We start from the raw sequence: 24,770 nt of genomic DNA, 5'->3' as shown, positions 1-24,770 counted from the left end.
GTAGTGAGGGCTTAATGGTTTATATATATATTTGAGAGGGTGGCGCTTTAGGCTCTGTATAATTTTCGTGGTGACTATCATTAGAAGGTCCATGATCCTACAGACACACCGTCCATACGCACCTAGAATTACTTTATTGAATACCGGGGAAGAGAGGCGGGGAATGTTTCATTGTGCATTCATAAAAAAGGGATAAGATGGAGTAAGATACTTTGGACAATTCAGAATTGATATGAAATTGAAATTCAAATAGAGACTAACATAAGCAATTGAAATGTCTGAAATAGAGCACGTAGTTCCGCCCACCTTCGCTGCCCCTCTTTTCTGCCCCGTCCAATGTCAATGGCAATTAACTGGTAGATGTCAGCGATAACCTGGCCACATAAAATATGTATCATAACCTAGTTGAACGTGTTACTTTAAAGATACAATGGACGGAGTCACATTCATAGCCTCTGTCAACGCTGTTAATTATGCCCGAGGAACTACATGTGTCCTATATAATTCTTGGACTTATTTCCTGGGTTTGAGTATCACCTTGGTCAAGTAAAATGTCATTTGTGACGGTCCAGTGCCTGGGGACGCGTGACGTCACCTGTGAATGACCGTAGCAAGGACTTGGTACTGAGAGGCGTCCTGATATACTGCGGACTGTTTAAGTTATATAGTTTTGAATTAAGATAGAAGGACCTGGAGCTTGAACATATGTAACAGTACAAGGGACAACTGAAGAAAAATGGAGCTTCCCAAAATGGACAATAGTAAAATACACTGTGAAGAAGAAAATAATCCCAGTAAAATTTTGTGAAAGCAGTGAAGATCGACACCTTACAATACATGTGTCACTATGGATTTGTGGATGTAAGTTTTCATTAACCCTCATACATCACAGTTAATAAACGTTTCGTTTTCCATTGGTAGTGACTTATTTAATAATAAAATGTAATTACTGGTACATATAGGCCCTATGATCATTATGAGAATTATAATCCTAGCTGCAAGTATTTATCAATTATACAATTCCCAGGCTTGCGAAGATATTAATCCTGTCATTCAGCTCACTTCATTTGGCTGGAGACGTTTATTGGGTGAGCCAACGACTTGGAATAACCACTTTGGAAATCCCGGCTATCAGTGGGATATTTTCTGGATTTGGGATCATGATCCGCGGCCAAACACAGTTAGCCAATCAGAACGAAGACAGCGGTGACGTTGAGCAGTCACATCATGGTCTACCAAAGTACAGTTTAGTCAAGTACACAGGGACTGAGCAACAAGATGCCATCAATAGTAATCGACCTCTAGGTTGGTGTTAACCTCATACATGTAATATTCTTTTCCAAGAACAAAACTGCGACGTTTAAAGTGACCCAGGACAGGATTTAATTTGTACGCATTTCAAGAGCATGAATCTTGTTGAACAATTAAAACTTGTAAATCATATGTAAATTGACAGACAAAGACAGATTTTTAAATCAGTATTGCAAAAAAAAATCAGTATTGCAAAAAATAATCATATTCATAACCCCTGTTCAACCTCGGTAGTCAGCCATCTTGATCATCATCATCATCATCATTGCTCTTCGTCCCGTGTGGGACATAAGGCCGATAAGGACATAAAGCCATCTTGATAAAGTTTGAAAATTACACGGCACGTATGGAAGGCGGGGAGACCATAAGGGGATAAGCCAGCATTGCTTTTAAGTGAGTCAGCCATATTTGATCCGCGGATCAGTTTGTTCTGAATCCACCCAGAGTTATGGCGAGTGTCAAAAAAAGGAAAGTTAAAGGTTGACAAATCGAGGGGAAATACCGTTTACGTTAAATATGGGTTTTTGGCTGGAAAACCCTGGCTTGAAAGGCTTTATTGATAATAGGGGAAACTTTTTGACAGCTATGCACTTCCTTATTATCTTTCACTTTTAGACATATACATGTGAACTATGTTAACGTTAATGTCCTCATACGTTCCATAATCAAATGACACAGCAAAATCTAATACTGTCATTTAAATGACTTTGAATGCTTTTTATCTCTTACCACAATGGGACGGATATTTTGACACTGTCTATTACAGACCACTATTATCAATCGTGCTTTCGAAAAGTTCACATGACCTATCGATTTGATTTTTAATTAATTAATTAATTAATTAATTAATTAATTAAAATTAGTATTTGACATAGGAGTCAGCATTCTTTGTTGAAATTATTGGTAATTTTGGTGAATGAAAATGTGTTGTAATATTTCTACTTCAGAACGGCTGCGGCTCTCCAAAGTATTGACACTAGTGATTCTGACGGTGATACTCATCAGGTGCTTAATATGTCGAAGGAGGGACAGAAAAACAGCAAGGTGGATCTCGGTTTTTCCTTGCACACGATTGACGAACAAATAGGGTCAAAGACATGCACGTGTACGTTACTAGTATATTGAACTTCTGTATCGTCGACATGAAATTATCAACACAACATAATACACACACAGAATACAGAACCATAGGAGAGAGAGAGAGAGAGCGAGAGGCATGAATGCTTTGTCGAATCTGAAGTCCACATATGTGAAATCATGCAACTTTCATTTTGGTGTAAATTCTCTTTGAAGGAAAGAGACGCGTGGGATAATGATTTATCACGAGATTGTCATGAAAAGAGTTATGAGGAAACACATGTACACTCAAATTACTTCCTTAGTGGGGGTATGTGGGATTTTTAAATTTGACTTTGAAATCAAACTAAAGCTGATAACGAAGCAGCTCGTCGGTTTGATTAGAACGCGGATGTGCAGAAAGAAAACACAGATAAACGCCGGTTGTCGCGACGCCTGTTCATATCTAACCAAATAAATGTACATGTGCTCTAAATATGAATCAAGGGATTCTATCTGAATATTTTTTTAAAAATTTATTCACCAGAATCTGAATACACCTCCTTGTCCAAACTGAACTTTTAAGTAAAAAATTTAAAAATGAGAAATTTTGAAATGCGTTGTAGTATTTATTGATATAATGCTATTATAAGCATCGAACTGGAATAAAATGAGTCCAATCCAAGCTAACACTCGTTATTCTTCAGGCGTGAGACGACGTCAAACATTGTAACACTGGTGTAATCCAAGTAATCTCATGTTACCAAATGACTTCTTCGCCACTTTGGTAGCGGAAGATCTGCAGCCAACTCAGTCCATGTCACAGTATCCCAGACAGCCTTGGAAGGCCCCAGGGAGATTGTACACGTGATACGCCCCCTCCACCCCCGCCCCCCCCCACACACACACACACAGTTCTTCACTGTGACTAGCTCGATGTGATAGTCAAGTGAAGTGACGACACGTTTTCAAACATAATTGTCCCGAAGGGTGCATGGCAATAGGCCGAAGGTTCATTGGTCTGAATCTTCACTATAACCATTCAGATCAACTAGTCCTGACCTCCCCTTCGATTTCTGAAAAAAATCACACCAATGGTCCCCTCTTAATATTAGAATTTTGACTAGCTGAATCATTGCTTAAACCGTACCAAATGGCACAGCTTACCCTCTAAAATCCCTAAATTTTCCCACGTCAAAATTTCCCCCCCCTGCCAACGAACCCTTTTATCAAAAAACTGATAAAAATGTTACGATTATTCGGATCAATGAACTGTTGGGCTATCGCGACGCACATTTCTCAAAAGAAGGCGCAAACTGGATCGCTTTTATTTTTTCGCCCCAACTGCTTATAATAACGGTTATATATATATATATATATATATATATATATATATATATATATATATATATGCCACGCAAAAACACCTGGAGCGTCAGCGAGAGGTTTTCAAAGCATACATACCGCTAAGAAATAATCATCGAACTTCACCGAAAAACACACCATCAAATAGAGTACGAGAGAAGACACATACACATTTCAGTCTCTAACATTTTTCTTGATCGGTTTATTTATACAACAATGTTTACTAATAGGAGCAATTCCTAATGATTCTATTGTGTCCTGGGTGGCTTATCATGATAGAAGCAATGTTATAGTGGCAGCACAATATTGTTTGCTGACACATTTCCATGCTTAAGGCATATCAGTGACCCCTAAATAAAAGTATTATTATTTTGGTGTACATTCAACTTCTTTGAATCAACACCTTGTATTACTTTCCATAAAACAACTGATAGACCTAAGGTAATTTATTTTACCTTTCTTCTAGGTACATAGCATTTCCAAGTATAAAAGTGTTCCTACATGAAATCTTAATCATTATACAGACGGATGTAGTAGATACATGCAAGTTAAGAGATCTAATCATTAACAAAGTCAATATTGTTTTATAAACATACATAAATGTGCCTGATAATCTTAAATGACTAGCACATAAACAATTCCAATATAAAGTTGTTAACAACCAGTTCAACAACAAATCCAATTAATACAATAAAAAAAAAAAAAAAGATAAAATTCTTGATTATATACATTTTAATATGTGCATATAAAGGAGCGTGTTATTTTATGAAAAGGTAATTTTAAAATTCCTTTGTGTGTCAAACACTTTTCAAAATTTGAATATATATACACATGGAATGTTGATATATCACAAGTGATTTAAAAGCTTTAATAAGCTGGATGTATTGTACTGGACACTCAATAAAAAGAAACAAATTCACTGATTCTAAACACTGAAAAATATATAAGGTATTATCAGATGATACATCATCAGTATCCTAAAAAGTTACTAAAACAGATATTTTAGTTGTTACAAAGCAAGTTTAAATGCAGTGTGTACACAGATAAAAGTCTGCACTGGAATTTGAAATAGGCATTAAATTACTAAGAAAAACAGGAACATTGTTACTTCATTTTCTTACTGTGATTAAACCAAATCACTGCAGAAAAAAAAAAGAAAAAACCAGCCACATTTGTATATACTTTGTGCATGGTATTTGTGCATGTGTATTGGTCAGTGTATTTGTAATTTGTTTGTATTTTACCGAGACATCAGGAACACAAGGTTGATCCCATCTGTTTTTTTTTTTTTGTCCCCTGACTTGTACAAAAATGAAATAAATTAATAAAATAAAAAACTGGATAAAGTATTAAAAAATCACAGCAATTCTTATTAATACTGACTTCCTTGGGAACAAAAAATTGGGAATGAATAAGAATTAAAAAGATCACATATACATATTTTGGTGTAATTTCCTTTCCTTTATAAAATTATTGCTTGAATTAAAAATTGGATTTCTCTTCCAAATAGGTTTCTCTCTTGGAATGTTCAAGTTTACTAGTTCTATTCCTGATCACATTTTACTTTTTTTCTCACCTTCAATGAATATTTCATCCTTAATATGGTACAGATAGCCAATTCGAGTACGTTTTTTATGCGGGCATTCTTGTCCTTCTCCTTCTCTTTGTAATTGTGAATTAATTTCCAAAAATTTGGTCCAATAAACTCGCTTTCTGTGAACCTGACTCAGTACCTAATACAGAAACTAATAAATGCAGTCAACAAAACCATTTGTTTCTTTGCATCGTCTTATTTTTTCCTCTTCTCATGGATGTACAAAAAATCAGATTTTCACCTTTTTTTTATATAAAGCATTTCCTCACATTACGGATTGCCTCTTTTCTTGAAATGATTAGGTACTGTAGTTTTGTTGAACACTGATTATCCCTTCTTTCCCTTCTTGTCACCCTCTGTACTTTCCAATTTGTTTTTCTTCCCCAGAATACCCATGAGATCCTTGTTCATGTAGTAAGGCTTTTCTGCTGAGCCATCATGGCGTTCACAGTCCTCCACTGGAAGGAAAAACATTTTGTCAAACAGCTTATTTTTCCAGCAAGAGAAACTTTCCTGATGAATCAGCCAATCAATAGTCATTTTAATGATAATATATGTACAAAACAAGAGTAAGCTCATCATTAACAGAAGTTTTAAAGCTTACCATATCCCCAAGGTTGATGCACATATACTTACAGAAACAAAGGAACAGAGTGTCCACACCCATGCCATATACACTGAAGAAAGCTGCTGCTATCACATAGGACCCCAGGGATATGATCTGAAACAGAACACCTACAGTGTTGTACTGGGTTCTTGAAGACTCTTCGCCAATCTTGTTTCTACTGATTTGTTAAATTTTTATGGTGCTCTTGTTTCATGATTTGTTGCAGTTTGTTTTTTGGTCATGTGTGTTGTATTATCTTCATTAATTTGTTGATTATACTGAGAACACATTAACTTCTTAATGGCATATTGTGTGACATATTGTGCATTTTGGTGTGCTGTGTATGTTTTTGTTGGCACATTGGTTTTGATAAACAAATGTTGTGGATTGACATTGTTTTGATGTATGAATGCTTGTTGGCATACTTTGTGAATTGACTTTGGTATCTTGTGAAGATTATGAATGGAGAACTATGAAACTGATCTGTTCACATGAATCAAGTGTTTCTGACATTTTTGTGTTAAAAAGGCCACAAAAACTACTTTTTGAAAAAAAAATGCTAATACAGTAACTTAAAACATGTAACAAATATTTGTTAGATTTCAAAAATCAGTAGACATACACATTTTACCAACAAAAATAAAAAATTATTAAATGAGTTTGACAAAAATATGGACAATAATTTGACAACATACCACAATGCAACAAAATATTACAGATAAATGTTAGTATGAAGTAAATTTTGGACACAGAACTATGAAAATAAAACACAAAACAATCTACTTTAAGAGCAAAACCTCAATCTTTGTGAAATAATAAAAGTGAATTAAAAAATGAAGACCAGACACAAACACCAAAAAGTTAGTAATAAACAAGACAATTCAGTTTCACTATCGGGACATTCTTTGTTACAATAATGTGTGTGTGATCACATGATGCACGATTACTCACGATGACGGGGACTAGGTAATAGTTCAGGGAGGGAGTGTAGTTGCTGAGGAAAGAGATGCGCCCATCAAAGAAGAAGTAAGCTCCGGCAGCTGGTAACACAGGAAAGGAAATGTGAATCATCATTGTCAATACATTGTCCACTAGTGCAATGTATCATTCTCCATACAATGTACACTGATACAATGTATCATTCTCCCTACAATGTACACTGATACAATGTATCATTCTCCGTACAATATACACTGATACAATGTATCATTCTCAATGCAGTTTAATGGTAAAAGCAGGTGTAAATTATGAACTTCATCCACTGCTACTTACTAGACAGCTCATTCATACAACAGCTACAGGTAATAATTCTGATTTTGGCTGTTGATTGAAGAAACTATAATACTGTAACAGGATGATTATTCTTTCTTGCAGGGTGTGACTGTTCATGCAACATAGTTCACATAAAGTGTACAGTTCTTGGGCTGCCAACAATATTCATGAATGCATTTTCTAACTGTAACTTTTCTCGATTTTTTAATTCCTTTTTTCTTTCTTGTTCTTTTTTTATGAGACAGGGTGTGGGGGGATATCAGTTTCAATTGTTTTGCAGTGTCATTCTATAGTTCATAATCGATATTGATAACTAATAATTATGAAAAACAAATTAACAGAACTAAACTGTGGGCAACCCTGAACTTCTACAGTTCACATGCTTGCAGTGTTACACCTCCACAGACAACATATGCCCTGTTATTACACAAAGTGGAACCAAAAAGATTTGCGACACCAAAAGAGTTCGACAGTGTCCAAAGTAAAAAAAAGTACCATTTTCTTTTATTTGTATATAAGAAACAGATACAGAGATATTCACAGAACTGCAAAAACCTAAAATAGAAATCTATCAAAGCAAAAGCTGTATAGAACTCTGAAACTCAGTGAGCCTATTTATCTATAACAACTGCACATAAAAGTTGGCACAGTTTCAATCTTATTGTGTAGTGTTCTAAAAGCAGCTTCTAACCTCAGTATGAACTGTCCTGTAAAAGCATAGCATCAAACAGAAAAGACAGACATGTTCGTTGCATACTCAAGCTTCCAGTGTAATGCCTTTAAGAAATTTTAAGTGGCTTAATTATACCACATATACAGAAAATTTGTTCTGTCTTAATGATAAGATAATTTAGCTGCAATATGATCTGTGTGATTCTGAAATCACAGAAAATTTATGCCAATGAAGAAAAAAATTTGGACAGAAAAGGATGGAAATTTGAATTAAATTCAAATTGTACAAGGTACAATGAAAGCCAAGTACTGATGTCATGTAAATCTTTCCCTGCATAATAAAACCACACAGTATAAAGATCCATCTTCATTGTAGACAAAGTGTAATAGTAAAACCTGAAAGTTTCAATTGTTCAGAATTCTTTTTTTCTTCTGATTCTAAATATGCTGAAATAAATGTTAGTATCATGGAAAGATGTTAGTTAAGTATGATGTGCATGCTGCATTTATGCAGTATCAATAATTACAATCCATGCAACCTCAATACATGTCATTATTTTGATTTCCTTTATTACTTACTCTAATTGTGCTCAGAATAACCCCTTTATATTAAAAATATGCGTATTCCAATTTCATAGCTTCACATATTACCAAAAAAAAAAAAAAAAAATTAAAATCTAATAACTTTTTCAATCTGTACAAAACAAATTTTGCAAAGAAATTAAATATCTTTACAAGCTGATGTTAGTGGATGCAAAAAAAGAAAAAAAAAAGATTTTTATATTTTCCATTTCTGGACTCATGCAATTCACCTCATCTTTGTGTACCACATGCATTGCTGGCAATGACTTATTACACTGGCTTCATGCAGCATGCCACATATATATCAGATATAAGGTAATAACTCGATCCTTTCAATGGGGGGAGAATTGTGAATTTTAAAGATACAGTATATTTAAGGCATAATTTCTTAAAATTAGAACATTCCTATCAAGTGGTAATAACAACATTAAAAAGCATGTTACTCTGTAGTTCTATTCTATGCAGTAAAAGTGCCAAAATGCTTTATGGAAATATAATTTTGCACTTATACAATCATGTACATGAATGTTTGATAATTTTTGCCCATTCAAAAGATCGAATCATTACCATTTATAAAGAACAGTCAAGCATCAAGTATATGTTCTTATATTATAATGCACTTTCCAGTCTTGTCTCACACTATAAAATTTACAGGGATGAGAATTATGGTGACAGAAACTGTTCAGAATATGGCTTAGGAAATGCAGGAGGAACGGCCCATTTTATGAAAATGGCATTTAAACCAAATAAAAGTTACATAAATACTGAGAAATTTTGCCAGGGTATAGGGATGCAGGGACCAACCAAATATGACTTTTGATGCGAAAAAATAAACAGGAAAGATCATGGATCTGCTGATTATTCCAATATCCCAGGGTCAATTCCAAAATAAATCAATTTTAATTGAAAGTTAAAACTGGGCAAGATTTATTCAATATGCAATCAATGGATACTTCTCATTCCTGTACAAAAAGCTCAATCAGAACAGGCCAACGAGGTGAGGATTAGTATGCATTTGTAATGACGGCGTGAGGTCAGGTGTCTGTCAGCAATACTTGGTACATACCATCACGGGGATCAAGTAGTAGTGTAGTGAGGGAACATAACCGTTGATGACTTGGATAGGGACCTGTCCACTGAAGAAGAAGAATGCCAGAATGGCTGGCAGACAAAAAGACAAAAAAAGATAATGAAAATTAGTCAATAAAATTAATTTTTTTATTTCCCTCTCTCTCTTCTTTTTTTTTTTTTTTTTTTTTTTTTTTTTTGAGGGGGGGGGGATAAATATGTTGCTTTTCAGTTTATAATACAGCAAATATCTGAAAGGGGAAATGGCAAGATATTATTTTAAACAATACAACTAATTCACAGATTTTCATCTTTCAACTACATCTGGAAGAGAAATAATTTTATTTTTTTTCTTCAATTCACTTTGAATTCTGTATTTGATTTATATATACAATATAGAAATGCACAATGAAGCATTCAGAAAGCATTTAAATAAAATATGCTTGTTGTAATAATATAAATTATAAATATATAAGTAAAATCCTAAACTGCCATTCTGCAGGGCCCATGTTGCATGATAGCAATAATTAAAAGCATGTGGCATCTTGTCTTGCATCTGAAATTGACAGCTACGATGAATATTTCACTGCAGCCCATAATTTTGAATTCATTATACATTTATAAGTCCAATAAACTCTGTCATTTCTTACATTCTTTACAACCTGAGAAAATCAAAATCCACTGCATCATTTGCAGCTGATTACTGTATTATTACTTTAACCTGGAGTATCATACAGTTAATTATACTAAATGCACTTTAAACCAAAACCTTTATTTCAAACAGATCACAATTTTTAATTAATTTACTTTCAGGATAAAAAAATCATCTTCAGCAATTGTTAAAAAGATAATACAATATATCTTGGTTACTTACTTGTTGCTGCAACGACCACCAACTTTGCAATAAGCAGCAAGAAATCGGCGACTTTGTCTATGACAACAACCCTGAAGCAAAAGATAAAAAGCAATACTTTTTAGAATTTTTTCTGAATTTCAGCACCTTTTCATACTTTTTAGATCTTTCTGAAAAGGTAAAAATTTAGAGGCTATCACATACTTACAAAAATAAGCATAAGACACATACTTACAAAAATAAGCATAAGACTATACATGTCTCAAAAAGTTATTAACAGATTCCTTTATGTAGATATTATCCAATCTAAAAAATCCATTCCCCTACCGCACTATGTTCCTCATTATAAGGAAGAAAGCATTTTTCGCAGATGTGCAGAAATTCTTTCCATAAACTGCAATCTGAAAGTCAATATGTAAGGTTAAAAAAGAAGTATGCCAATGAAAATTATGAAAGTGAAATTAAGAATAATTTCTGATCTAGCTTAATGAAGACTAAATTTCTGATAACTACTTTTTTAGAAAGCAAAACTTTTCTCCTTACCTGCTGATTCAGAAGTTATCTTTTTTTTAAGATTTTTTTGTGTTTTTTAATAATAATCAAAGTATGTTTTACATCATTACTTTTTAATTATTGTTTTTTTTATATTTGATAACATAGATCATGTAGTTTTTCATATGCAAAATTGCCTTCTACTTCTCACTTTAAATCTTAGGGAAGTGAACCTTAATACTGTGATATTCTATAGAAACTTACCAGAATGTAAGCATTTTTGTTGAGGAACTTCATAAACTTCTCCAAGCACCAGAAACAGCATTTCAGGCACCTGTAAAATTAATATATGACTGTATTAATGATGATCAAGTTTAATACATTGAAGTACAGGCTTCAAGTTATTTCAATTGTTAGTACTGACAATTAGAATTAAGGAACACCATGCATACCTTAATGCAGGAAAGAAATGTAGAACCAAGATATCTTTATTAACTTCATGACAAATTTATTCATTGATTTTTAAATTACTATATTTTACATAATCTGCAGTCAGCTGCCAGACTGACAACAGTACAAAGGTAAAAAGTTCAAAGCTGTAAATTGAAATGGAATCATTCAAGCAGGAAACAGTCAAAATGAAATCACAAAATAAAACAGATCACAAAGGAAAGCTTTCTAATGAAAAGATGTCAGACCCCATCGTAGCAAACCTGGCTTCCAGAAAAGTCAGTTTGATTATTATTGACTTATATAATTAAACATGTAAGTAAGATTCTGATTAAACATTAAGTTACAAATGACTTACTTGAGGAAGAATTTGGCCACTTGGTTCTCAGAGCCTTTTAGCTTGTTATCTACGTACTCTAGTATCACCCGTATAATCTGAATGATGGCAATGATCAGAGAACCAAAGGCTATTGAACCCAAGTGATATCTGAAAATACAAAAGAATTTGATATTTACTTTGGATTTGTCATCAAAGTAATAAGAGAATAAACAACAATAAGCTTGCACATGTGCAAAATTCTTTTTGAATCCTCACACACAATTCTGAAGCTTTCAAAACAGTTTCTTCATTGAGAGATTCAAAGGAGGAAGAAAAACATAACACAGAGAAAAATATTATCCAATATTTTAAGAAAAAACATACTGTTACAAGCAAATTTAGGATAGAACCCAAACAATATCTCCATACACTCCATTCACTTTATTTTTATTTGAACTTTGAAAAAAAAAATCAATGTCAACCCCACCACTTTCAGAAAACCCTGGCCCAGCCAAAAATATTGAGCTATTTTTACCTTAAAGATCTCCATAAAGAAGCCGTGACAGGAAAGGCAGGGATATCCTGGGGCTTGGAGAAGGCCCAGTAGTAGGAGGCAAAGGCCCCTGCCAGGGTCAGCTGTCCAAGAGCAATGATGAAGTTCATCACCCAGAACAGCATGAATAACATGTAGAATTGTAAGTATATGGTGTACCTGGAATAATAATAATAAAAAAACAATGGATACAGGAATAAATAAAACTCCTTTGTATCCATAGTTACCATTTTAATGTATTAAAATACATATGCAAAGTGATAAAAACATTTGAATTCCTTTATGAAGACTTACAGCTGAAATATATAAGTTTAAAGATCTTTGGCTTCACCAAATTTTGAAATTATTTCATACATGGGCAGTTTAATATATAATATATATCTATATTCAAGTGTGGTGAATGCCTGAAATGCCAAATTAATGATATGTAAGCATAGCATTTCTCACAAGATTTCGAACTACTAATTCAGTTTTGAAGCATTCTTCCCCATGAAGAATCTTTTCAGTGCTTATTAGCGGATTAGGTGGCAAGATTTTCAGTCGGCCGCCATATTTGGCCCACAGACTAGTAAGTCTGTTGTACTGCATGCAGCCTAAGTTATGGTGATACATGCTTATTAGGGAACTGTCAGACTTACTCCTGGACATCATAGCCCACAAATCCACAGAACTGGCCCAGGGTACTGTTGGTATAATCCGCCTGAAAAGAAATCATGGTTAATGTATTACAAATATAACATAGACTTTCAATAAGCCATTTTAATACTTTTGTAGCAATGATAGTTTCTTCAATTACAGGCAGAAAATTCAAATGTATTGGTCTCCAATATTTTCTATCTAATCTTAGCTGCTAAAATGTTAGAAGAAATTCTTATAGTAACTCAGTAACTGATACAGCTGAAGATATTTTCACATTATTACCATTATCTTTACATATAAGTATACATCACACTTTTATACAATCGGTTTGTATATGAAACCAAGTTATAGCACAGATAAAGGGGCGTGTCTGTAGCACACCTTGAAACTCAGGCTAAATAAGGCAATATATATTGCTGATAATTTTGTTAGACTTCTTGATACTCACAGCACATGATGCTGCAAACGTTGTGACAAGATTGGAACTATCTGCTGCCGTCACATTACTGGTCAGGTTCCCAGAGGAGCTAGCATACTTCTTCTTGTCTGACGAGGCCAGGTAGAGGGCAGTTGCACCCCAGAATCCAAACAGGACCACTTGGAGGAAGAATGGGATGATGGGCCACAGTAGGGTGAACATCATGTTGCCCACAGCTCTGGATAAAATGTAAAAATGAAGCGATGTAGAGAAAAATGTTTTCTTATGATGCTCATGCCTCCTTTCAAACCAAGATAGGTTGATATCACTCATTAAGACCCAGCTCAGTAGTTTTTCTTATAGATCAAGCTCACCATAGCTTAACAAATTGGGGCTTACTCTAAGGGAGTGAAAGTATCCCTCTCCTATGGTTTGTGTTGCTATAATATTAAGCTTACAACTGACACTGTGCCATGGCCCCTACTACTTTCTGCACAGCTCACTTAGGTACATATATAAATTTCATTACAAACATAAAATTCAATGTCGATTTTTGAGGAAAACTATATTTCTTGGTGGATCTTTGAAAAGATTGTAAATTCAACAGCTCTAAGTATGAGGTATAAGGCCTCATAATAGCAGCATTTAAATTTCCCAGGTATGTTTGAGAGTTTGAGAGTTTAATTTTTGCTGGCCAAATTCAACCAAATTTGTTGAACATCATAAGTGATAGATTCTAAATAAAACCTTGCTCTGGCTTTAATTTTTACCTGCTGGCTTCCTTGATGAGAGCAATGGCGATGCGGATTCTGTTCCTGAGGAAGAGGAGGATGAGGATGGACAGGCCAAGGATGGTGGCAGAGATAATGCCTGCAGAGGATGAGAAGAATATCAAATTTCATTAATGGCACGAGAAGCAATTTAATTATTTTGTTTGGATTAGGTTATAGAAAAGAAGTAAAGGTTTAATAGACTGCAGCATTTTATCTGGAATTTTATGACCAACAGACATCAATTATGCTTTCTTTATTATACATGTATAATTTAATTATATTTTAAATCCAATGAATATTGCAAATTCCACCTCAGAGACTAAGTTGAAATTTTAATGCCAGAGTTAAAATAAAATTAAATTTATATTAAATTCCTAATCTAAATTAAATTGAAATACACTTAAAGGAATCAAACCCATAGACTTTCCACCCCCAACCACACATATTCAAGTATGTAATGACATAAATCACATAAACCATCCACATATACAAATACAGCAACATGAGTCAGCAGCAATAAACAAACAACTGAGAATACACTAGCAGCTACTACACAAACCCCACTCACCAAAGACCAGCCAGGTGGTGCTGAGGTTCCAGTAGTAGTCCAAATTTGTGGTGAACTCTATGTCCGTGACACTGTTTAGACTGGCAGACGAGTTGTTCTTCATCTCAAAGTACCTGCTGAGTGTGTAGTATGTGGCTGGTGGAGAAAAATTCCAGATTTTGATTTAATACTAGCTGGTGATCAGAAGTTTTTCTCATTTTTTTAAAAGAATAAACATTATTCAATATGGAAAGCAGCAACTGTTTAGTATCTATATTCTAATCTATTCAAATTATTACATAAGATAATGCCACATCCGCAAGAAATTTGTTCTTTCCTTTTTTCAATATAAAAAAATATTTCAAAAATGATACACAAAAAAATTACCTAAAAATCCACTGAATGGCTTAGTTGTAAAATAAGAATTAACCAGAACTTCACTAGGCATTCTTTCCTAATCAATGGGAAGCAATTCAAATGTTCAAATTTCATTATACTCACAGAAGGAGAATAGAGCAATGAAGGCAAATATGGTGAACCAGACAATGACTCCAGCTATCCATCTCATGATGATAATCCAAATGAAGGCAATTACACATGAAATGCCAAGGCCACTGAAAACAAAATAAAATTACAGACACATGTATTGTTTGGTACCCTTTACATCTGTTTAAGTAGACCACTGTGCAGTGACACAAAAGGGGATAAAAATTTCATCCATTTTAACAAGATGTCATTTGATATTGGGTAACGAAACATATATACAGATTTTCACATTTGCACACAGAAAAAAGTATATGTGATAAATTCCGAGTCTTAAATATTGCATGCATCATAACAAGTTGTAACATTTTGTAAACTGACACAAAATCCCTAAAAGATGTAATGGGATAAAATGTGTTAAAGTTCAGAACTTATTATGTTAGCTATGAAAACTTACACCAAAATCATCCACCAGGAGGCTCTGACATCAGCCAAGATCTTCTCACCATACTCTTTAGCATTCAGGATGTAAGCCAGTACTCTGTTGAATGAAAATACAACATATGAGTTAATTATAATTACAAAACTATGAATTTAGAACCATATTAAAGCTAGTTTCTTCATGATTTGGAAATTGTTCTTCTGCTCAAGAAGTGTCCATAATATTTACAAGACAGGCAACAAATTAGCAACAGTGATATAATTCAACTTTCACCTCATAATTACAAAACTGTGCACATTTACAAATACATAACATGCTTACAAGGCAAAGAGCTTACGCTTGTGTCTACAATCTTTGCACAATAAGAGACGAACTGAGAACTTACTTGGAGGCTGCACTAAGTGCATCACCTGTGACAGTAGTGTTATCGGCTGCCACCAGGGTGGTGTTGCCAGCATCAGACAAGAGACCAGAGGCAGAGTTTATGAGAGTAGAAATAGCCGAGGGAACGCACCTGCCAACAACTGGAACAAAAATTGATGTTGTGTCTCAATCAGTGCAATGTGAATGCAAGAAAAGGTGCATCTTTGTTACAAGCGTAGAATTGTCTAAAAAATGATAAAACAGTGGTGACATACATCAATATTGTGCAATGTTATAAGTTAACTGAAAACACTTTGAAAAAAAAAACAAAACACAATGTCTAATGTAACTTGCAAATCATCAAAAAAAAAAAAAAAAAAACCTTGAATAACACATTTTTTAAAGACATTATAAAAGTGATAACAAAATGAAAAGATACTGACATATTTCATAAAAATCTTGCAATAAAAACTTAAGACATTCAAGCTCATACCTGCATCGCTCTTGACATAATAGGAAGCACAGTTGCCTCCTTCCACTAGCTCTTTAATTGACTGAATGGAGAAAAATAAATATGCATGCAACTAGTGGAACAAAATTAAAGCAAGCTAGCATGTTATATAAAACAAAATTCATTGAAAATATTTCAATTTTTTTTCTTTGTGTAATAAATCTTAATTCAAAATTTACTTAAAAGCAGCAAGTTTTCTTTTACGACAATGCCAAATTAAAACTAACTGCTGCCTGAGTAAACTTATTAAAATAAAACAACACATACACATCATTATCTCCAAAACTAAGTTTTTCCTTCACAAATTACATTTTTTTTATCAACAAGTCGATATGTTATCTAAAAGTTATTCAGTTTTTACTATATGTTAAAATTGATACAATAAAATATTTGAAATAAAAGAGCTATTTGGTTTTTTTAGTTTTTACTATGAAGTTTATTTTCAAAATTAGTAACACAACAATTTGCTGTGCAGAATTAACAAAAAGTTTTGAAAATAAAAAGGATCAAATGAAATAAAATTATGCAAAAACAAACACTAAGTACAACTTACAGTTTTCATGCAAGCACACAGAAATACCTTTTTCCTACTAGCAAGCCAATAAGCAACAATATAAGAAATCAAATCAACTACAGCTTCAGTTTCTCCAGGTTTAGTAAGGCCGTGACCTAGATATGCAGACCTACATGAAAGGAAGTAATTAAATCTCAGCTCAATTCAACCATTCGAGGAACAACGCGTGGGGGGGGGGGTGTCAGAAGCGGAGAGACCATCAAAAGATAAGCGGTCTTCCTTTCATGTTGGTCCAACATACTTAGGTCACGGCCTTACTAAACCTTGGCTCTTCTCGATGTGAATGCTCCCTTAGACAGATAGGCCATTACTACATCCCATCACTATCCATGTTTGATAATTTTAATTAAAAGTCCATATTCCAGTTTGCTCCATTTACTGCCATTGCTCTCCCTTCCCAGCCCCCTCCCCATCCCTCCTCAATTTACCTTTTCATCTCTAACTTGCGTGGTTATATTATAAGTACAATACATGTCCTCTTTTAACTTTCTCCTTTCCTCGGTACTGAGCAAGGGGTTAGCATCCTGCGCAGCAGCAGCCACCCACACCCAATTCTTGTCAGGACATTTTGACACGCACACCTAAAATTGAGTCTTATTGTCTGACTAACAGAGTTCTGTATTTTCTTAAATTTTTACTTGAAATATATTAGACTGATGCCAAACTGTGGGATTGAGGGCATCTCTGTTGGCCATTTTTGTGTCTGAAGATTGTTTTGGAAAATGAAGTGATTAGTTTTCAAGAAAGACACACCGAGTAGCAGGTTTTATATTTATAACTTTCACTCAACTACCCTCAAGGATCTTGTAATCATGATTGATGAGAGTTCTCTTTTGACCTTTCTTTAGCTTATTCTCCATAACTGAATTTTTCATTCTGTCATCTCCTTTAAAAAAAAATCATATTGAATACCAAATCATTCTTTTTGTGTTTCAGGTTCAAAGTGTAAGTATTTTAACTATAAAACCTGCTTACAAATAAAGTGACAAAATGACACACAAAGTATCACTGCACACAGAATCATCTGGAAAAATGAGAAAAAAGTAAAAGGTCATAAATAACAGTGCTATTATTGATCTATCAGAGAGCAGGTGATATATACATATAAATGGGCAGAAGTTATATTCTAGTAGTAAAGTTTCTGAAATAAAAATGTATGGAAAAAAAGGACACAAAGGAAGGATGAAATAAATGGTAGTGATTTATTATATAATTAGCAAAAATTATGATCTAACATCCTGCTATCTGAGGCTCAATAAAATATAAAATTGGCTGATAATGCAATCACCATATAAGATATTGATGACACAATTGCCAATTTTAGGACCAACCAGAGAAAAAGAGACATGGATCAGACAACAACAGCAGCGTCACGTGACAGCATATGCTGCAATCAGATGTTATTTTTGAGAAAATTGACATTCAGCAAGGGTTTTCCCAGGTGACTATCTAATGTCATTTGGATGGCTGCCAGCAGCACTGTATGACATATATTTTCAAAAACAGCTTGATGGCCTATGGATTTTTTTTGGAAACATGACGGCTTTAGGCATACTTGGACTCCCTGAAAATTTGTAGGAAACCACAGGTGGCAATTTGGGACAACCTGTACCCCCATTCCAGGGAAAAGCCCTGACATTCAGGTTTATATATATATATATAGTAAGCTTTTCAATCAAAACACTTGAGAATCCAAACCAAGCTCATCCATATGAAAATTCACTTCATGGCATTTATCAGTCACCATCAATAACATTTCCACCAGATGGTGTTGCCATAGCAAAGGATAAAGCATGAGATAATTCCAATGTGGTACATTGTAACCAGTTAATTGCTATGGCAGTCAGCAACAATTGTCAAGATTGAGAAGAAAACAAATCAGTAATCACCAGAACAGGCAATTTAGGTCATCGATATGAGATATAATTCCAGTAGCCTAAGAGATTAGTCAAAGCACAGAAAATTTATCAATGCATTGAACTATAGGAGTCAAGCCGCAAAAATAAAGAGAGCTAACGCATTCAGTGTCATTAGTTTATCATTTGTGAATTCCTTGTCTTAGACCCACTTCATATGGGTCTAACCTTATGTCAAATTGTATACGTACAAAGAAAGCAGTTCACAGCCAACAAACAGTAAGCTTATGCAATAGTTCTTCATATATACTCACTGTCCAATATCTTTAAAACAAGGCTAAAAAAAGCTCAATGGCAAAAAGCACAGATTCTGAAGATGTTTGCACCTAGGAAAACTAAGCTATGCACAGAAGCTACACATGTACACTATAATCATTGTTGGATGATCCTCATCTTCTCTGAGATCGTACTTTGGTGGTAGTAAGTAGGATATCCTGTGTGGCGTAGTCACAGATCATACCATCCCTGTACTTGGCACCAGTAAGAGAGGCCAGCTCCTGGAGATAGCTGGGAACCCATGTCCAGTAAGTGGTAGGGCAAGAACTGACACAGATCTGTAAGGAGAGATGATCTCAATGGTGTGGAGACATGGTGTACGTGGACACTGAGAAGTGTATTGCCTGGGTTCCCTGCATGCTTCTTTGGTATACATGACAGCTATGCCTTAATGCATTGGCAAAGAAAAATATCATGATAAACAGATTGAGTAAAACTGGGGAAACTCTGACTATCCACTTACATACATTTTGGCAGACGTACCTGAAACTGTGATCATCTTGGAAAATGGAAAAGGAGGAAGAAGAGTCCTTAAACAGTTTACAGCCATGACATTGAACAGCATCTTGATAACTACAAGAGAAAGCTGTACTCTCAAAGAAGGCAACCTTTGTTTGATAAGCATAAATGTATCTTGAACACCAGGTTTTATCAGCTTGAAGAACCAAGCGCAGAATACAGAACCTCTACATGGAACGCTTTTCGGTGCATCACAAGTATTACAAGTCATAGAGAAGTAATATGAAAGACAAATTCTAAAAGCCTAGATATGATCAGAACCAGGTCCTACATTGTACCAAGCCATATATTTTTGCTACAGGACCTTTAAAAGCAAAAGTCAACCCATCACCATCATTCTTATTGGCATTAGGACTGAGAAGCAAGCTTAAAACTTTATACCACAAAACACAGTTTTGTGGACACCGAGTGAAAAAATTCCTAACATGTTGGGAGATGCATGGAGTCCATAAAAAGTTAGTTTTGAGAGATGTATAAGCTCCTGATGAAGTATGAAGGAAAACTCTCCATGTCCTACTGTTGAGGTTCATTTTTTCATCACATTCAGACAACATTACACATAAGGCACATTCTAACAGTGAATACAGGAACGCGATAAAATCAGCTGTCAAACTTCAAAACCATTCCAAATATCCAAAAACAGCCACAATGGCAGCTCAACAGCCCATGATGGCATCATACTGTGCCCGAGATATGATAAATACATGTACAACATTCTGTGACGCTCTCACATCTCATACCTTTAATAACAGGAACTCTTACACAACACTCATGACTCTTATACAGTGACATGCTAGAGATCTAGAAATACAGAAAAGATAGCTCAGGTTAGTATAGCCAGTCACATTCAAGGGCTGCATTAATTGTTACTACTGAACTACTGTAAAAGCAACATAAAGGGGCCAAGTAGACCAATGCAACCAGAGGAAATGTTACTATGACTATGTTATTATAATGACAATGTTGTACTATGACATCCCAGTTGTACAATATTTCCAGCCATTAGAAAACAATATGATAAAGTCTATCATAACTTTATCATCACACCTAGTGATAAAACACTACTTGCTGTCAGAGCACATTGATTTTTGTAGCCAAACAATAATTCAATTTTTTTAACCATATAAAAACATTTTTGCAAAAAAACATGGTCAAAAAATGAAAAATTATCTTTATCAATTTTCATTCTGTACGTAGCAAAGTTGATAATGTTGACAGCAACCTGTTAGCAAGACTACACACAGCACAACAAAGTCACAGGATTAGTTCACACCACAGCACGATGGATCTACACCCTACAAACAGTGTTCATGGAGGTATGAGTTCATACAACAGCAGAGTAGATCTACACACGATCCTCAGTGTTTACAAAGGAATTAGTTCACACCAGAAAATATTGGATCAACACACGATCCTCAGTGGTCTACAGCTTACAAGAGTAGTGGTTGAAAGAATAGCTTGAGTGGTGTAATCGCAGATCAGATTGCCCCGCGTCCGTACTCCAGTGGTTGTCTCAATGATGAAATCAGGTAGCCATGCCCAGTATTTATCTGGACATTTTTCAACACAAACCTATTGGAGATATTGCAGGTCAATATATTATTTAGAATAAATAAAAAAAATGTTCAATCACATCATTCAATTGACCTAAGTACAAATTTGCTGCACATTCAATATACAAAATACCAATTAAAGCATTTGCTGTGTAGTCCTGAAAGAAATTCTCAAATTATACTACATATTAATCGGATTAAATGTCTTCCTATATATTAGAATAGTTGAAATCAAGTTTTATCAAAATGCTGGAATAAATGTGGCAACCTGAAAAAAAGCTGCAATTATGAATACTTCATGTACTTTGAATCATTTGTCAGTTAAAATGTCAAGTTCACAACATCAGCAGCAGATGTACACATTAATACAAAGATTCAATACTCAAAAACAAAAAATTTGACTCAACTGTTGTGCAGCCGTGAGGATATATATATATATATATATATATATATATATATATATATATATATATATATATATAATACTATTATTAATACTTTATACTTTGCGCAGTATAGTTTTGCAATTTAGGGTGTATTACAGTACATTCTGAAAGATTCAGACATGTAATTAAGCTACTTCAGGTTTCACAAGTTGGCTTCCCTCTGTTTGTGCAGAAGTTCATTAACTGGCCGGATTGAACACTGGGCTACACTAGGTGGCTTTTTTACGTAATAGCTGGACTTATATTAACTTTCAAAGTGAAACAGTACAGATGTTGGACAGTTTCATTAGCTTTGTGTTTGAAATGACCACTAAATTTTTTTAATTTAAAATTTCTTAAATCAAAATTTATCAATAGCTATAAAAATAATAAACTGATCTTTCCAGCCAATATTTCATCTGTGACAGTCGGACTTCATCAGGGAAATGAGTGTAAGGGCGCATTCCCATAGATTTTAGATCGATCTATCCCCCTGGGGAGTCTCATTAGATTACTGTCAGATAATCCAGCTTAAATGTCCGTCCCGCCTACTACAAGCTGTAAGGGGGTAGTTAACTTTCGTACCCGCTCGGCTGACAGCTATTTAGCATGAACCCCCAGGGAGTTAGGTCGATCTAGTTGGATCGATCTAATTTCTGGGAATGGGGTCTAAGTATTTTCACCTTTCACCACTCAAGTGTGCTGTCTAGTCAGATGCCCCCTTCTCCTCTTCATCCCTCCCCCTCCCTAAGGAGCAGATGATAGAGGTTGGATAACTATCAGCAGATGAAACAATGGCTGATAAATATCAATTAATAATTTCTATAGCTATTGACAGAAATTTACTGAAATGATACAGAGTATCATCACCACTTGATGTAAAAAGATCCCAAGGTTGAAGACAGCCAAAATCACTGCATAAGTGACTGATTTGTTTCTCTAATCAGTGCCCAAAAGGCTGAAGCCCTTTAGGACACCAGGTTATATCCAAGAATTTAGTGGTTTAAAGCAGAAACTGTGGCCATAAACTGAACATAATTTAAAATTATTACAGGTCCAGTTAAAATTTAACTGCCATTTGGCAAGGAGCCAGTCTCAATGGCACAAAGAAACTATTTTTTTCTGCGAGTTTTTATCTGCTTCCAGGGCTGACATTACATTTGACTTTATCCCTAAAGACAAACATTCTGAACAGATAAATAGTAATTTATTAACAAATGAATATAAAGCAAATGGTTACTTTACCTGTGTGGTAGGGCACCCGACAGCAACATTCTGGGCAACATTGGTGCACTTTAACAAGTCAAAGAAAAACAGGTTTGGCTTGTTTCTGAAAATTGTGGGAAACATGTTCAAAGTGATTTTTTAAAAAATCAGCTTCATACATCATATGCGCTGTACCAATACATAAATAATCTGAATAGGACTCCCACTGACCTACGTAATTTGATGTACAGTGTTGTTTTGTAAATTCTTCATACAGATTCATAAATACATTTATTTACACAGATGGGCATCATTTACAATATGAAAACTGAACTATTAACCCCTTGATCACATCATCAATAAATCAAATAAACCTTTCCGCCTTCATCCAAGGTTTCACTGAATTTTACTCACACAAAATTCCCATAACCACACAGGTTTCCCTCGGAGTCAGACGGGTATATCAGGACAGTAGGATCCCCTTCTTTGTAGCCTGCAAGAAATACATAAAAAACTTTCTTTTAAATTTGTGGTGTATAATATACCTATTAACTCTCATTTATTCCTTGCCAAAGCAGTTAAATATGTCTCTACAATGAATTGAGATAACTGACATGCACACCCAAAAAGTTAAAACAGACATGTTAATTGCATTTTGTTTTGTTTTTTTAATTCAACAAATTTTATTAATACCACTGCTACATAAATTGGCTTCTAATAAGCACTACCTGGTACTACTGTACTGCAGGAAATTCTCTCAATTATATTCTGACCTGCAGATCTAGAGCTATTAACAAAGGTCTGATGGGGGGGGGGGGGGGGGGGGGGGGGTCGCTGGGCAAGGAAAATTAATTTTTTAGGGCAAAAGTGCAGAAAACAATTATTATTATTATTATTATTATTATTATTATTGTGTTCAATGTGGCACACTAAGCTATGAACAAGGGAGGTGAAAACAATTATCTATCTTGACAGGCATAACTGTGAAACTGGATGAATAAAACCCTAAGCAGATCAAGTGGGTTGCGTGACTAGGTTGAATATTATGTGAAGAGGTTGACACCTTGATACTGGGTTATGTGACACTAAAAACAATTTTTTTGTTATATGGTTTTGGATTGCTGTCAATGTCCCCTGGTTAAACGTTGTAACTGTTTGGGAGGAATGGTATCCATACATGACAGACTATATTTGTCCAATAATACAGAGCATGATGCAAATCTAGAGGCATCTTTATATCTCCATAGCAACACTTAGTCAATTGCTATGGTGACATGTCCAATAGAGTGAAAGCTTTTAGTTATCAATCAAGTATTTCATGTCCATACAAGTAAACAGAATGATTTCATTATGTTTCATATAATTTAAAACATTATCATTCGATCACTATCATTTTATCTGGTTTGAACTGTTACGTATAATGTATGCATGTCAAGAAACTGAGTGAACTTTTGCATTACTATTATTAATATTATTTATTATTATTAGGGGGGTAATTTTGATGGGGGACAAATAGCCAAATTTTCAGAAACAACTGCTGTATGAGAAAAGGTGTCAGAGACAAAAAGTTTTTTTTTTCTGTTTTTACAAAAACAATGGCCATCACATAACAGATATATTAGTTTGCCTGTGGACCAGTTCCATAGTTATACCGACCACAAGCCAGGCCTGTGCACGTTTGATAAGAAACTGATTTGTTCACATGCAATTCTTACCAAGAACGTTTACAGTGCAGTGTCTCATTGCAAATGAACATACAAATCAAATAATTTATCATACAAAAGAGTCTGCAGATGGCACACAGTGATTTATATAAAGCATATCTGAGCAATGCTTTTTTAATGAGACATGTGTCACACACAACTGTCACATGTTACAGCTGTGTTCTAGAGCACAAGAACCCCAGGAAACAAATACTGAACAATTATTTA

General features: G+C 34.5%; 2 protein-coding genes across 12 annotated transcripts in view; one reads left to right on the top strand and one right to left on the bottom strand.

Annotated features, from left to right (window-relative positions):
• Positions 1–406: 406 nt before the first annotated feature.
• On the top strand, positions 407–3,052 carry LOC106160411 (uncharacterized). Of its 2 annotated transcripts, none has more exons than XM_013537005.2 (3): positions 407–861; positions 1,058–1,305; positions 2,259–3,052. In XM_013537005.2, exons 1-3 carry the CDS (start codon positions 848–850, stop codon positions 2,396–2,398), a joined length of 402 nt encoding a protein of 133 aa, XP_013392459.2. In that variant the 5' UTR covers positions 407–847; the 3' UTR covers positions 2,399–3,052. The 2 variants fall into 2 exon arrangements, with proteins under 2 accessions (XP_013392459.2, XP_013392458.2); XM_013537004.2 differs by having other exon boundaries at positions 412–861; positions 1,028–1,305.
• Positions 3,053–3,904: 852 nt separating this feature from the next.
• The window catches only part of LOC106160416 (choline transporter-like protein 2), a 30,231-nt gene continuing 9,365 nt past the window's right edge, over positions 3,905–24,770 (bottom strand). For 4 of the 10 annotated variants that reach the window (XM_013537012.3, XM_013537016.3, XM_087008215.1 and 1 more), the window contains exons 4-22: positions 23,254–23,332; positions 22,879–22,963; positions 17,373–17,525; positions 16,353–16,413; positions 15,882–16,020; positions 15,512–15,595; positions 15,073–15,185; positions 14,593–14,727; positions 14,022–14,121; positions 13,282–13,489; positions 12,833–12,894; positions 12,177–12,353; positions 11,681–11,809; positions 11,137–11,206; positions 10,708–10,781; positions 10,402–10,472; positions 9,526–9,620; positions 5,963–6,047; positions 3,905–5,784 (exon numbers count right to left, since the gene is read on the bottom strand). In XM_013537012.3, the coding sequence (XP_013392466.2) occupies positions 5,654–5,784; positions 5,963–6,047; positions 9,526–9,620; positions 10,402–10,472; positions 10,708–10,781; positions 11,137–11,206; positions 11,681–11,809; positions 12,177–12,353; positions 12,833–12,894; positions 13,282–13,489; positions 14,022–14,121; positions 14,593–14,727; positions 15,073–15,185; positions 15,512–15,595; positions 15,882–16,020; positions 16,353–16,413; positions 17,373–17,525; positions 22,879–22,963; positions 23,254–23,332 (2,051 nt within the window). In that variant the 3' untranslated portion in view covers positions 3,905–5,653. Of the gene's footprint in view, positions 5,785–5,962; positions 6,048–6,884; positions 6,974–9,525; positions 9,621–10,401; positions 10,473–10,707; positions 10,782–11,136; positions 11,207–11,680; positions 11,810–12,176; positions 12,354–12,832; positions 12,895–13,281; positions 13,490–14,021; positions 14,122–14,592; positions 14,728–15,072; positions 15,186–15,511; positions 15,596–15,881; positions 16,021–16,352; positions 16,414–17,372; positions 17,526–19,270; positions 19,415–21,089; positions 21,228–22,878; positions 22,964–23,253; positions 23,333–24,770 lie in introns of all 10 variants that reach the window. The other 6 variants (XR_015333409.1, XM_013537014.3, XM_013537015.3 and 3 more) reach the window with 6 other exon arrangements.

Source organism: Lingula anatina, chromosome 3 (assembly GCF_051362555.1).
Source record: "Lingula anatina isolate TDL-2025a chromosome 3, LinAna3.0, whole genome shotgun sequence".
NCBI lineage: Eukaryota > Metazoa > Brachiopoda > Lingulata > Lingulida > Lingulidae > Lingula > Lingula anatina.
Note: the sequence above shows the minus strand (reverse complement) of the source record. Positions and strands in the feature narration are given on the sequence as shown.